General features: G+C 41.4%; 1 protein-coding gene across 6 annotated transcripts in view; it reads left to right on the forward strand.

Moving 5' to 3' along the window:
* Positions 1–14956, forward strand: part of LOC142568146 (uncharacterized) — a 326673-nt gene extending 311717 nt beyond the window's left edge. For 4 of the 6 annotated variants that reach the window (XM_075678219.1, XM_075678222.1, XM_075678220.1 and 1 more), the window contains 7 exons: positions 123–233; positions 1659–1763; positions 1897–1968; positions 2898–3094; positions 6266–6384; positions 9131–9313; positions 10292–14956. In XM_075678219.1, the coding sequence (XP_075534334.1) occupies positions 123–233; positions 1659–1763; positions 1897–1968; positions 2898–3094; positions 6266–6384; positions 9131–9313; positions 10292–10390 (886 nt within the window). In that variant the 3' untranslated portion in view covers positions 10391–14956. The remainder of the gene's footprint in view (positions 1–122; positions 234–1658; positions 1764–1896; positions 1969–2897; positions 3095–6265; positions 6385–9130; positions 9314–10291) is intronic. The other 2 variants (XM_075678221.1, XM_075678224.1) reach the window with 1 other exon arrangement.
* Positions 14957–15440: the final 484 nt, after the last annotated feature.

The following is a 15440-nucleotide window of genomic DNA, read 5'->3' on the forward strand; positions in this document are numbered from 1 at the left end:
TGCCCCTAAATCCGATGAAGAAGGTCGACCGACCGTTTTCTCGAGGCAGCGGCACGTAATGTTCACATGAGGCCTCACCTTGCGGATACAGATTACGAGCCGTACACAACTTGCCCGTGCAGGTCCGGCAGAGACTTGGCTGCCGGCTCCATCGCCACCTTCAGTGTGGACCACAAGTCTGCAAAGGAGCTGAGGCAGTACCTCTCCAACGTGGCCGAACAGTGCGAGAACAGGTAGTGTTTGCTCTCCGTGCTAAGTAAATGTCACTTCTAAAGATTATCAGTGTTTAAGGACGTGCTGGTACCTGTAGAAAGCGCTGGCTATTCCTGTTGGTTCGCAGATGTGCACAATTCTATAATGCGTATGTTTGAAGCACATGCATAGATAAGCTAGCTAGACAGAGAGACATGCATGGATACATATATATATATATATATATATATATATATATATATATATATATATATATATATAGCAATTTATATGCATAGATGCTACAATGCAGATTTTTAAGCAGAGGTAAAAGAAAACAAAAATAGTGAGATATCATAGCCCCTCATGTTTTTGCGGCTCTTGTATGTGTTCATGATTGCTGCGTTAGAGACGTGGCAGTAAGAATTGGGACTTCATTGGTAGTTTCACAAGTACATTTGTGTTTTGTGAACAGCTAAGGAACACTTGTTTTTGCATATTCTTACAGTGTTTGTGTGCGCGTGTGTGAACTGTAGTACAAGTATAATGGCTTGGCTGTATTTGAATGGTGGGCACACTGCTAACATAATGTTTCGCAGTGGCTGTACATTTGTTGAGCCACAATTAGTACATGACCGGGGTAGTTGGAGAAGTATGGGAGAGGCCTTTGCCCTGCAGTGGGCGTAACCAGGCTGATGATGATGATGATGATGTACATTTGCTGTGGAGAAAGCAAGTTGTAAGAAACATGTTTACAAACATTGCATGGTGATGCATTTTACAGAGCTATTTAGTCATAGCAGTTGTTAAAATGCCGTTGGCCCCATGTTTCAAAATGGGCATGCAATTATTGGTAAGCGGCACTGGGGTCTACTGACAGTTACCCCACCTACGAATGACAAAACTAGCTATAAAGGACAACTTATTTGAGCACGAGAAAATGAAATATTGGCAACCATTGTAAGCAAAGCCAATTAAGCAGCATTTTCAATCACCATTGTTTTCTTTAATTCAGTTAGATTGGACGTTTCAAACACTTCTTAGCTGGTACTGGGCACCGGCAGGTTTCATTTTGTCGATTGCTGGTGACATTCAATGCAATCAACCCTTTTCACAGATAGGTACCCAGGGCATGCCCAGAGCTTGAAACAAGGTTTTGGTACCGGTATGATTAAATAACTTTGGTTTTGACATGTCGAACATTTTGGCACGTAGCAACATACTGGCATGTGAAGCAGTTTGTTCCAAGTCAGAATTTATAGTGGATCTGTTTGTGTCTGTTATTAGGTGTCATCCTCAGCACTTTAAATATGCTGTTAACAAACTTAAAATTCAAATGGAGTAAAGTTTGTTGCCTGGAGAAATCAATCGTTTACTGCGCTGGCTCCTGCTCGTTAATTTTGTCCTCAACGCATCTATGTCCATGAGGGTTACATTCCCGTGCTATCTCCCTGGTCTCAACGCAGCAGTGCCAGTGACTTGCCAACCGTCATCATCCTGGATAACCTGCATCACGTGGGCTCCCTGGGAGAGGTGTTCAATGGCTTCCTTAGTGCCAAGTACCAAAAGTGGTGAGTGAGGCCGTCCGCTGTCATCGCTGTTCTTGTTTTGGTCCCTCCGGGTGCTCCCACTTGGCAACTCCGTCACTAGCGCCTCGGAATGGGGCTCGCGTCTAATCCCCACGCTCTTGATTGGTGCTTGCAGCCCGTACATAATAGGAACCATGAACCAGACCACCTGCTCGACAACGAACCTGCAGCTGCACCACAACTTCAGGTATGCACCATGCCTCTGCATCACGGTCGGTGAAGAATGGCGGCGAGAATTCTTTTTTTTTCTGCATGTACGAGATTGTAATGATTTGGTGGAAACTGAACACTTTATTGGACAGCAGTACTAAGTGAATAACTGACATGAATTAACATAAGCACCCAACGAAAGAAGAAAAGGAAGAGAAAGACCCATTGGGTTTAATTAATTTTCCTCCGAAAACACGAATGGCACTTACTGGTTTCGGCCAGTTCAGTATGGTTTAAATTGAGTATATTCAGACATAAACCAGTGCACATAAACTGCTGCTTCAATAGCTGTGATGTGTTGCTCTGTCTCTCAGAGTGGTCCATCTGTACATTTTGCACCCATTTATCCATGCAATAATTAATAACCTATTTTTATCACGTAATTATAGCAACTGTAAACTAAAGTAAATATGCCACATAGACAATCTGCCACACATAAACAATCTGCCACATAGATTCCCAAGAGGGCCTGCCTAAACGCCAACTGCAATGAAATTTCAATTTCGCTAAATTGATTGATTATAAAGGAGTTATATATAAATACTGAATCAATCTTGATAAAGCTGCAGGTAAAAATGTAAAATATTTGAAATTTCATTTTACATTACATTTTTCAAAATATGTCATGTGAAATATCTTAAGAAGCATGTTCTATATCTGTGCCATTTGAAAGTAGGCTTTCTTTGTGCCTAAAAATTTTCGTTGTGGTCGGCCTTTAAGGCACAGTTGTTGGATGAGCTGAGGCTGGTATATAGAGGCATGTGAGGATCTTCCTGAATGGCGTTCTTCTACAATTCCTTATTGAGCCTCCTAGGCAGCATGTGTAGTAGTTCAACCGGCCCAGATTTGTGCACCCATAATGCCAACGAGCTACAACCCTCGCGTATCTCTCCCACGCTGCGTCAGGTGGGTCCTGTGTGCCAACCACATGGAACCGGTGAAGGGCTTCCTGGGGCGCTTCCTTCGGCGGCGCCTGGTCGAGGAGGAGGTCGGCACGGGCCTGCGGCTGGCAGAGCTCGGCAAGGTGGTGGACTGGATGCCTCGCATCTGGCACCAGCTGAACCAGTTCCTAGAGACACACAGCTCGTCGGATGTCACCATTGGTGAGCGCTTTTATTACTGACAGCCATTACTAGATCTTGCCCTGCTTGGAATAATGTAAGGTGATGTAGGATGAAGGAGGAAAGCAGTTGTAGCTGAAGTTTGCCGCCAATGTGAACAGGTGCGGTGATGTCATGCAACTCACACAAATTAGTTGCAGCTGATGATTAAGTCATTGTAAGGTCAATATAAGGTAATGATACTTATAGGGTCGCCATAACACGAGTCCCTCCTAAATTCATCATAAGCTTACTGTGGAATACATGAAGATACACAAGGGATTGATGACAAGCTGCAACAATCTGTTTTGCTGCATTATGAAGTCAGACAGTATTGGAGCCATTTTTTTTGTTATTAACAGTTTTGTATAACCTCCTCCATATTTTTTTCAGGAGAGAAAAGAAGTTGTTTGACAGGAAAATCTGCGGTTCTGTTAAGGCTAGCAGAGTGGAATAAGTAGTGATACTGAAAACTCGGAAGTGTTGATGAAGGTAGCAGTTTGTGAAAGTCTGGTGCCAGAAAAGTGCCCTCATTGCATCTTTTGAATGAATGGAATGCAGGTGTAAGTAAATAAAAGCTTCATAAAAGCTGTTTTTAGCAAATGGCAAGAAATATGAAACAAAGCATCAATTAGATAAATCATCTGCAGTATGTTATTGTAGTGCGCTGAATTTAACATAGACGCAAAATGTACAATTCCATGAACCAGACCATGACCCACTGGCTGGATTTCAGCCATGTAGACTTTACAGTTTATTGCAGCTTTAAGCATGCAGCAACCTTAAAGAGACACTATAGGCAAATATTAAGTCAGACTAAAGTGATAGAGTAGTACTTCTGAACTTCTAATGCATCAGTATTATTGAGAACAGAGCGTTAGTAAGTGACAAATTTAGATAAATGTATAACACGATTTGAGACTAATGGCACATTCTAGTAGCAGCCCGATGACGTCATAGCTCCTCATTATAATTTTCCGATCGGTACTCAGTGATTGACGTGAAAAAGATTGCATGACATTATAAAAATGTGAGAAAATGCTACTTGTCCACGTCTGTTCTATTCTCGTAAAAAAGAGCTCATTGATGTTGCTCTTAATGATGTGGCTAGTTGTTAAAAGACTTGTTTTTCACTTAGTCATGCGCTGCCCACACTCCCATGTTTTAGTAGTTTTTGTATCCCTTAATGCTGCGCTTGTTTGCTGGCTCGCACAGCTCGTACTAAAGAGGCAACCACATGCATGCAAAAAAATATGTAACAGCGGCTGTAGGGTGCCGTTTGACTCACCGGCAGCAGTAAAGAACAGCGATGACGTGTGCAGCTTCACAACTCCTTTCTGGTTGTGGGCGACTTGAAATGTGCTGAAGGGATGTGAACCTTTCAGATGCAGTTTTATCCTAAACTAAGTGTTTTGTTGGCACAAAAAATGCACTGCGGGGTTTCTGGAATGGCATGTTAATTGTCCAAGTTGACATTTCCCCCTTTGGTGTCCCTTTATTTGCTATGTTCTTTGTGTCATGCAGCGAAGCAATCGCTTCACAAAAGACGTAGAACTGGTGCTTTACTTGACTAAACACTCAGAAAAATTCTCTTTTGACCTGGTTGTCACTACTTCAGTCTTCACAGCACAGAGTTTAGTTAGAATAGCAGCTTGGGCTTGTTGGTTTTCCATCCTGCTAGTAACAGCGCAAAATATAGACAAGGGACGAGAGAAGAAGACACCACAAGCGCTGACTTTCAACAACGTTTATTCTGAAAGAAACACGGCTTCTTATAAACATTGCCCTCACGTGTCGCAGTCACGTGATCTCACATCATGTGAAACAAGCACTTTTTTTTTTCCTTCTTTTCTTTTTTTTCTTTTGTACACTCAAGATAGCGGTTGCACGTGCAAAAGCTCAAGTTCTTTTTTTGTCAGTAACAAGGACGGCGTGCTAACGCATTGGTCACGAAGTCTGGTAATCTCGGCCGCCTCAATTATCTCCCGCGGGAGATAATTGAGGCGGCCGAGATTACCAGACTTGTCCACGTCTATTCGATTCTCGTAAAAAAGAGCTCATTGATGTTGATCTTAATGATGTGGCTAGTTGTTAAAAGACTTGGTTTTCGCTTAGTCATGCGCTGCCCACACTCCCATGTTTTAGTAGTTTTTGTATCCCTTAATGCTGCGCTTGTTTGCTGGCTCGCACAGCTCGTACTAAAGAGGCAACAAAATGCATGCAAGAAATATGTAAAATCGGCTGTAGGGTGCCGTTTTACTCACCGGCGGCAGTAAAGAACAGCGATGACGTGTGCAGCTTCACAACTCCTTTCTGGTTGTGGGCGACTTGAAATGTGCTGAAGGGATGTGAACCTTTCAGATGCAGTTTTATCCTAAACTAAGTGTTTTGTTGGCACAAAAAATGCACTGCGGGGTTTCTGGAATGGCATGTTAATTGTCCAAGTTGACATTTCCCCCTTTGGTGTCCGTTTATTTGCTATGTTCTTTGTGTCATGCAGCGAAGCAATCGCTTCACAAAAGACGTTATCTCCCGCGGGAGATAATTGAGGCGGCCGAGATTACCAGACTTCGTGACCAATGCGTTAGCACGCCGTCCTTGTTACTGACAAAAAAAGAACTTGAGCTTTTGCACGTGCAACCGCTATCTTGAGTGTACAAAAGAAAAAAAAGAAAAGAAGGAAAAAAAAAAGTGCTTGTTTCACATGATGTGAGATCACGTGACTGCGACACGTGAGGGCAATGTTTATAAGAAGCCGTGTTTCTTTCAGAATAAACGTTGTTGAAAGTCAGCGCTTGTGGTGTCTTCTTCTCTCGTCCCTTGTCTATATTTTGCGCTGTTACTAGCAGAGTTTAGTTGCTTCACTTCGTTCAGCCTTAGGTAAGTAATGAGATGACTGTAGGGCAAGAAATGTACATAATCTTTCATGTGGCTGGACACCTTCTAAATCAGCATCTCTCTGAAAGCAAGATTACTTGACCTGGCATGGTGTTTTAAGTCAGAAGCTTCTGGATGATGCTTCCACTTTATTAAATGATGAAAATGGCTGTCAAACATTTTTGACACAGGGACTAAACAACTTGCTTTGTTTACTAACTTGAGTGACTAAGGTTCATTTTTCCATCTTCGGGACTCTCGATTTGACATAACCATGCAACTTGTTTTTTCTCTTAGGACCTCGGTTGTTCCTTGCATGTCCTATGGATGTGGCAGGCTCTCAGGTGTGGTTCACTGACCTCTGGAATTACAGCATCGTGCCGTACCTCCTTGAAGCAGTTCGTGAGGGCCTTCAGGTAGCCATCTTTGCTTTGCTTTGCACTGAAATACATGGTAGTCTTGTTCTGTTGGGGTTAAAATAGTGGAATGTCCTTAAACAGATCAAATATCAATGTATAAAACATAATGCTTTTTGTATATTGTATCAAACATTAACTTGTTCTTAAATATAGGAAAAGGAATGTGCAGAGAGAAAATGTTAAGAGAGTTTGTTGCTTACTGTGCATGCAATGATATTTATAAGTCTGTTTACCTGGAAACCTTCAAAAGGAATGATTAAAGTTGACATCTCCTGGTCGGCTTACCCAATGTGGCTGGTGGACCGTTTGCAGGCAGATGCCAGTAATCGTGGTAACAGCATCATTTGCAGCAAGATTTGAATGTCAAAAAAGAAAAATTGAGTATCAAATGTTATAATCGAAGAGTTTTATTTGAGATAGGCACGTTTGATTTGTAGTTGCCCATCCCTCATTTGTTTACAAGAAAAAGAGGGGGAAAGATCTATTGTTTGCAAATTGGGGAGTTTTACCCAAATGAATTGTCTTATGGCGAATTCGTCAGATCACACTGGTGCACACCAGGGTGCCCCAATGTGCCACCGAATATAACCATCGCCACCCCGGTGCGATTTGCCAAATTTGCCATTAGATGCTGGGCTGTTTCACTGCTGACTGCGAGATAGTGGGTTCGATTTCTGGCTGCGACGGCTATGACGTTTTCCACACTGCCGTTTGAATGTGGAAGTTAAGAAGGAAAGCTTGGCTGCCATTTTCTTTCTTCATGGGTAAGCTTTTGCGGCCGAGGAATTGCGTGGAGAGTTTTGCAATATGTAGTCTGACTTAATAGAGTCAAACCTTAATACAAGAAACATGGGTATAATGAATCAGCTCACGTTATGAAGTAAATCTAAAATATTTCTTGCCAATATTGGCATGTAGCAATTGTGTGCCTATAACAAATATTGGATATAACAAATGTTTTCTTGGTGGTGTTAGATGCTATTAGGTGTACCAATGTTTTACTGTATTTCTCTTTGACATTTATCAGATGTTGGCTACTATGATTTAGTAACATAACCATGGTCCAGCAGCAATTTACTGCTGTTAAACTGACCCACTTTAACAAGTGGGAAGGGGGAGCGTGTGCTATACAACACCAGTTTCCACTTTGCCGCAGCTTCCTAAGTACTTCTCACGAGAGGTGGTGTTTGGACAGTAGTGGTGTAATAAAATGACACTCGATGCAATAACCTGGGAAAACAGTGACGATTCTTTTATGCCGAAGAGATTCAGACAGCTGTTAATGTTTCTGACAGCTGCGGTGCCAGTAATTGTTGGTGCAGGATGAAACACAGTATAACAACAGGAGTTACTACCATACCATTTCAGCTGCATGCACAGCTTTCAACAGATTAATCAGAGAGGCAATATCAGAATGCATGCGATATGCCACTCCAGCAGTGGGCTTCGGTCTCAGCAGATTCAGCGGAGGTGGTAGAATCGATGGCACCACGCTATTTTGACTGTGCGGCACTTTTCTGCAGGTTGAGTTGAAGTATTACAAGGGGTTCGGTGCCAGTAGGAAGGTGGTATCATACCGTTTAAGCCATGTGTTCATGTGTCAGCAGGTTTATTGGTGACGGTACTGGACTGGGGAGATGGTATCACACAACTTAAAGTGTGAATAGGGATGCCTACGTTTTTCAGCATGTTGAAGAAACGTGGTACAAAACTTGAGTGTAGCACCAGCACGGCATCAGTTGAATCTTTGCGTTACAGCAAAGTAATTTCGAGCACCATTATGTGGTGGTTTTTCCCTGCATGTGAAACCATCATGTCTGGGGGAGCCCAGCTGCACTCAGGTGGTTAGTTGCCTTTGAAGAAACACTGACGTGACATTTTTGACCTGCCATTTTATTTCTCTGAATGAAAGTCTAAACCATCCAAAGCACTGAAAAATACTGACAAAAATCAGAATGCCCTAAATTATTTACTCTAATACTTGTTTCTGTGAACAAGTTTTGGTTTCAGTACTTTGGAGGTGGATGCGTCATGACAACATCAAGCACTGGATCATTCCATTCCTTCAATCGCTACTGCAGCAGTTATACGCATGCATAGCCAAGAAGGAGAACCACAGTACTCTTGTTAATTTTTTTCATGAGCAACAGCATCATACCTAGCCTTACTGCTATAAAACGGCAGCAAATTTCACTTCATGCCATGACATCACAATAACGTCAATTTATTTATTTACAGTACCCTCGGAGTAAAGGGACTACATAGAAAATGGTAAAATACACACAAAAAAGCACTATATAAATACTAGTTAAAGACAACATCAGCTTGCTAATTACATTTAACAATCAACACTTTTGGAATGAACATGTAAATAATTGCAGCTGAATACGTACATTGTTTTCGAGCGCCAGGCTTAAAGTAATAAAAAAATAGGTTGTAAAACAGCATGGTTCAAAGATTAGATGTGGTCAAATAAAGCAGGTCCAGTGTTTCAAGACCAACTTTAGTACGAGATTAGAATTTCAGAGGTCTTTTTACTGGCAATAAGAATACAGTTTTTATAACTTCAGAAATATATGCCAGTACTCCTTTAATCTCACTAGGCTTTCCCAGGTGCCAGGCTTTCAGCATTCTGGAAGCGTATCTTCTCATACTATAACTGCTTGGAGCAAGCCCGCTGAGTACACGGATATATGGCGAGAGCGTTCGAAGTGAAAGTGTTCTCCTGTTGTTTTGTTTCAAGCTCTATGGACGGCGGGCAGCATGGGAAGACCCAGCTGAATGGGTTCTGGAGACCTATCCATGGCCGGGACCAGTTTGTGAAGCTCCACAGCTACTGAGGTTACGGCCAGAAGACGTCGGATACGACCCGAGCGCGGGCCCAAAGGTTGTGCCGGACCAGCCTGACTCGGACGCAGATCCCCTGGTGGGTTCCTGAAATATACTTTACTGAGTTTCTTGGTTCAAAATCGGCTTTGTTGCAAAGCCCGCAAGCTCCTTGCTTTGGCGTTGGTAGGACTGTTTAAAAAAAGATGGTTAAAGAGCAGCTGCGACCAGATTTAGCACCCAATGTAAAAAGTATGGATTCAGATTTTGCAAGTACGGAGCAGCCACTGTGCAAAATTATACTTTGCAGATATGAGTGAATGCTCTAAAAAATCTTGCAAGTTATATGTTTTGTTTGTAATGAAACAAATAAAATGCTGCAACACCGTTTGCCAGAAATGATGCAGAACATGAAACATTGACATGATGGCGCTTTGCACCTTGGCGTGGCCTCTGAGATGGGGCAGCACTCGTGGCATGCTGGAGATCCCAGAGGCCTTGTTCCGGCACAGGCGTCATATCGTTAACCATGAGCTGTAAACATTGCCTGCGAAGCTGCTATTGAAAGTCTCTTAAATGTAATAAAGAAATGATATGCTATATTTACCCATTCAAAATTTCATTGCAGTTGACCTTTATAAGTAAGTGAAGTTAACCACAAGTGTTCACAGGATTTGGCAGTATTTGTGAAAAAAGTTGAATTGACCTTGTCCCTGGGCACATAGCGTTAGATTTAATGTTTCCAGATGGCGTAGCCATTACAACTTACACAGTGAAGTTCATTAATGCAACAATTGATATAATGAAATTTATTATTTTAGAAATACGACACCTTAGCAGAGTAAAGTTCTCATTTGTCATGGAACCAGTGTCTCATATTTGTTTGTGGCCTGCTGTACATATCATTCTTAGGCAAATGTGTTATGTAGAAATACACAATGTGCTGGCAGATACAAAAGGGAACGTCGATGTCCTCCTCGAAAGAAATGGAGGAGACAGAAGAAATGTTTGCAGGTTTGCTGCCTGAAGAAAACGAAAACGTACTTGAATGAGTGCATTCTCATTTGTGTCGTTACAGCTCAACATGCTGATGCGCCTTCAGGAAGCAGCCAGCTACTCAAGCCCACAAACCAACGATGCTGAGTCGGCGGACCTGGAAGCGACGGACACTTCCTAGCCTATTTTGCCCAATTCATAAGGAAGACAAGGAATCTGCACAGAAACTCCAGATCCTACAAGGTCACCAGGCCATCAAAACAAGCTGACAACTGATTCTCTGCTTGAGGATGGAATGAGCAAAACGTCTCAAAGTTTATCAAGATTTCCCAGAGTTTTGTACATTTTGTTTTTTCTACATTTTTTTTTAGAAAGCTACGAACAAATAGCTGCTTTCATTGTTTCTCACTGAGAAGCAGCAACACTCCTAGGCCTAGTCTGTTTGAAAGAAAGAAAAATATTAAGGGATGGAAGAACTGCTTGTACATACGACCTGAATTTTTTGTAAATAAGAAAAAAATGCCTGCCTTTTAACAAGTTATGCGTCCCTATCCCACAAATGTTTTGTACAGAACAGAAGAGAAGTGATGTGAAAATACCAGAGTGTCACGCGAGATATTCTTGTACACGCCTCTTTTATACTATGTAAACACTTGACTTGAGGGCATGCTGGATTTGTATTGTCGAGGAGAGCAGCGTGGATGTCGCATTCTGAATGTGACAAAAGAAAAATTGAATGCAAGGTAAACTATAACAAACCTTACTTTGTTTTTTGCAAGTGTTGATAGGTTGACCGGGAAAACAAGACACACCAAACTTAGCTTTTCTCTCTTTTAATGGAAGTGTGAGGCTATGTTTAAACACCGCAAGTGCATGTGACAGTGAATAAAACGACATCATTAGATTTTTTTTGTGTGGAGGCTTTCTTCTTACTTTAAAGCACTGAAATTTTTTGATAAGCTCATGCTTTGTGTAAGTGGTTGTTGTAATCTATGTCACTATTTAAACTCACAACCTGATCAAATGAATGTTCCGGTGCATAGTTTCGGTGCTCTATTAGGCTGCAAAATTTTTTTAACCTGGGGACACAATGGCACCAAATATTGTAGTTTTTATTCAGTGATTGAACATTTTCACTAAATGTCATACGAGTTATTTCAAATGTTCTTCGCATGCTCACAGTTATGGTGAAATCTCCAAAAATATGGAGGTCAGCTAAGAATTAATAAAATACTCGCTAGCTGTGTCTTGCAGTTGCTGTTAGCAACAGCCAATGTTACATTTTGTTGACTCTGAAGAGCACATTGCATGGCTTTCGTTGTTGCGAGATATCTCTACATTTTCTGAGCTTATGCAACTAAAGACATAATGGCACATACCGAGACAAATTTAATGTCTTCAGGTATTCAGGCGACAGGTACAATTCTCTAAAGTGAGATCATTTCGAGTGCTTATCTTAATCATTTCAGATGTCTGACAAAAGGAGACTACAAACTCCTTAATGAACCTCAGTGTGAAAAGGGTCACAACTTCAGACGGTGTTCACAAAATGGGGAGGCAGCACACATAAGCTTTCTAGTTCTACTAATTCTCTGTATTCATCTTCGCTATGTTTGCTTTTCATCTCTAGTAAAATTTCTCCTCACAACACATCGTTCTGAAAACATTTGAGTGGTCATAATCATACGGGTTAGAGCGAGAGAAGGAAACGAGAAACGTGCTTTCATACAGTTGCATCCGTGGCAGATGAAGTTTGTAGTTGCACACATATAAGTTATGGTCCACCTTCAGTTCTTTGGGGTCCATTGTGTACAATTGGCGGCAAGCAAAGACTGAACAGGAGACTGCAAGTCACAATATAAAGAAATCGGAAGATGGTGCTCGAGGGTTGCGATATGCTGGCGCGGTTTACTTGAACGTCATTTTACGACAACATCGATCCCCAGTGGAGAAAACTAATATGGCACCTTTATTTCATTTTTGTGCACTTGAATTGTTGCATTCGTGCTTCCTTTACAGCGAAGTATAGACTATTCATCAAGAGTACTAGTGTGCGTGTTACATAGCTGCCTTGTTAATGCCTCCTACAGTACCGTCTGCTCTTATGGGAAACACCTTGTTAGTATTCAGCCCGATATAACTTCCAACAGTTTTCTAGAGTAAGTGAAAAAAAAAGACTAATATGTTACATCATGCGAAAGCTAATAAGGCCTGCTAGCCTTCATTTAATATTTAAGATGCCATGAGTACTTGATAAGGTGTTTCCTATATGAGTGGACAGCCGTGTATAGAGGCACGTCTTGTTTTGTGTGCACGAAGAGTGGTCAATTGCATATTCGCAGAACAAGGAACAGTTGACTTAATTGCCTCTCGGATAATTCAGACCCTTGGCTCAATTCAACGAAATCAGAAATTTTTGGTTGGTTCAGAATGTTTTCAGTCACTTTAATTGAAATAGGTCAAAGAAGGATTTCGGTTTGTTGAAATGTCCAAGTCAGGAAACTCAGCGTGGCCAGAAATTGTTGATGGGTTTATAATGTATGAACAGTCAATGCCTACCCGAACTTGATATTGAAATTGCTGTGTTCGTTGAGAGGTTGTAAATGTGAAATGATGCTTCGTACATCTTAACTATAGTTATCCCATGTTTTGAGAGCTCTACCTCGTTTCATCTTTTAGCAAATTTCGAGTTTTCTGTTAGTTGAGCGCAGCAAGGCATGAAATTGTCGCACATAGATTTGTTTGCATAAGGTCTTGTTAATTTCGTTGCAGGCGACATTTTATTTTTTGCAATTCCAACGTGTGACAACTCTGAACAGGATTGTGGTCATTAAGGAGTTTGAATTATTGCAAGTCATCTGTATGGCAAAACCAGATCTGAGCTACGTGTACTCAAAAATGATTACATGGCAGTCTGCGAATGGAAAACTGGTGCAAGAAAGTCAGGGCAGTTCCCTCAATTTGCGATGATTCGCATAATTTATTGCTTTATTGTGGATTTTGCAGATCTTCGACAATTAAGTGTTTAAAAAGTACATCTCAAATGTTTCATAATATTTTGTTTTTTTTTGGCTTTTAGGTGTTATTTTACCATGCACAGTTAATTTTGTGCAACATTGCATGCCCAACTGCTTTATTTTTGGTATCTTATCTTGTTTTGCTGACACACACAAACTTGAGATGCATGCTGTTGCTTCTGCAGGATATCTTGCGATGGATTATCTTGATTGCAGAATGCGCTGACATGCACATGAGTTGCTGGAAGCAAGACTTCAGTTTTTTAATGAACCGTGCATTTTCATTACAATCAGTTACCAGCCATGAGGCCAAAGAAAGCTAAATGTCAAAGCCATGTGTGTGCTTGTGTACGCGCACAGATTCATGCTGTGAGTATACTATGCCCAATGTAACATGGTTAGGTGTTTGAAAACGCATGTTTTGCATCAGTCAGTGGAGCTATCTTTTTCAGCACGGGTTTTTCTTGCATAGCATCATTTCAAAAAGTTTTTAGCCATAATGGCCAAAAGTGACCGTTATTTCATCAGGACATCAGTACTTGCAGTGAATTTCAATTCACTATTATACAGCGTTCAGTGGTTGTCAATCATTGTTCAGCGAAACCTTTTCTGTATAGCACGATGTATCAGTGATTTCATTGTTTTCGTTCATCTAGTTAACTTATCGAAGATTGCTGCTGCATTGAAATAATTTACACTATCATTTCGTCTGCCTGCCCAAACATCTTGTCTGGTATGTTACCTGCAATGACTGAAAGAAGAAATTTATTAAGAATGTTTTGTGCTTGTGAGACTGTTTTCATTTAGAGATCATTCCAAACTAAGAAGCTGTGTTCTTCGTGTTTTTGTTGATATTTCACATATACTGTTCTAAGTGCCACACGAAAAACTTGCATGGAGTTAACACTACACTTTAGAACATACATATGCCGTGAAGTATGCAGTGTAGACAAGGTACTGCAGAAAAAGAATTGTTTTACAGAAGTTTGTAAATCACGAACACAGGTGAAAATTACTGTCGCACAATTGAAAGACCACCACAATCATTTGGCATTCAGTGAAGTCAATCACAGTGCTATCTGAACAAATATGTGCTTGCTTCTAGGTTATCACTAAGCAAATAGGTTCAGGCATAGACCCTAGGTCACATTATTGAATGACTACTCTGCCTATCGAACATTATATTGCTGCAAGCCAACTGGTGTGAAATTTTACACAATGGCTTAGAATGAGGCTAGCACGAAATAGCACCTGAATGGGATCCATGTTACAGTGCTTAATGTGGTTAACATGTAATTTGATCTGGTAACATGTGTCAAAATAAAACATCACCGCATGTCAATATTTTGTCTTCTGCTTTAAGACAGCCGTTTATTTCAAGGAAAAGAAGAAAGAGAAACATGCATCCAACGTAAAGCAGAAAAAATTCTTGCAATAAGCAGCGTGAGGTTCCTGTCCTAAGCGCAGAATGCTTGTTCGCCGTGATTGTAGTGTTGTCTGCACGAAAGCTGTTCCTTTGCCTCTTTAGTATCCACATTGAAGGGAGAACTTTGTTCCTCAGCTTGTCGACCCTGTCATCCCTGTGCCTGTCTTGAAAACTGTGGCAGCAGCCGTCTAAAATCAAGAGTGTCATTGTGCCCCTTAAGAAAATAACTGTCGCTCTGTCAGGAAAAGTATGGAAGAGAGATGTGTGAAGATAATGCGATTAAAGCATTTTTCTTTATATTGAATTTGGCTATTGCTTCTTTGATGATTGCTAGCACGATGCAAAGAATGCTGGTGTTCAGATTGCTTTTCTGCATTGGGCATTACTTGTCGGCACTTGCCAATGCCGTGCATAGGTTGTTACGGCTGCCACCGATTGGTACTGGGACAGAGTTTCAGGGACCTTCAACAGCGTCTATTGGAGTGCGAGCCAGGTTGACCATTGGAGAGGGTTCGGTAGGGAAGACGAGATGATGTAAAAACAAATAATGGAAGTTTAATGCATCGTTACGGGTGAGCGGTGCACTCCGAGACAAAAAGTACAGAAACATTCGGCATGTGTGCTCCTACACGCAAGGGCAGAGAAGATCTGTTCGTGGTGTCTCACTGGCCTTCTTATGCCCTACACCATCCGGGTGACCTCATTCTCTCTTGCTCCCTGGTAGAGGGCCTTGTCAACACACTGGTCAGCTCACGCAGAGGAATACGGAGAACAACCACTTCCTGGCA

This window comes from Dermacentor variabilis, unplaced genomic scaffold, assembly GCF_050947875.1.
Source record: "Dermacentor variabilis isolate Ectoservices unplaced genomic scaffold, ASM5094787v1 scaffold_17, whole genome shotgun sequence".
NCBI classification, from domain to species: Eukaryota; Metazoa; Arthropoda; class Arachnida; order Ixodida; family Ixodidae; genus Dermacentor; species Dermacentor variabilis.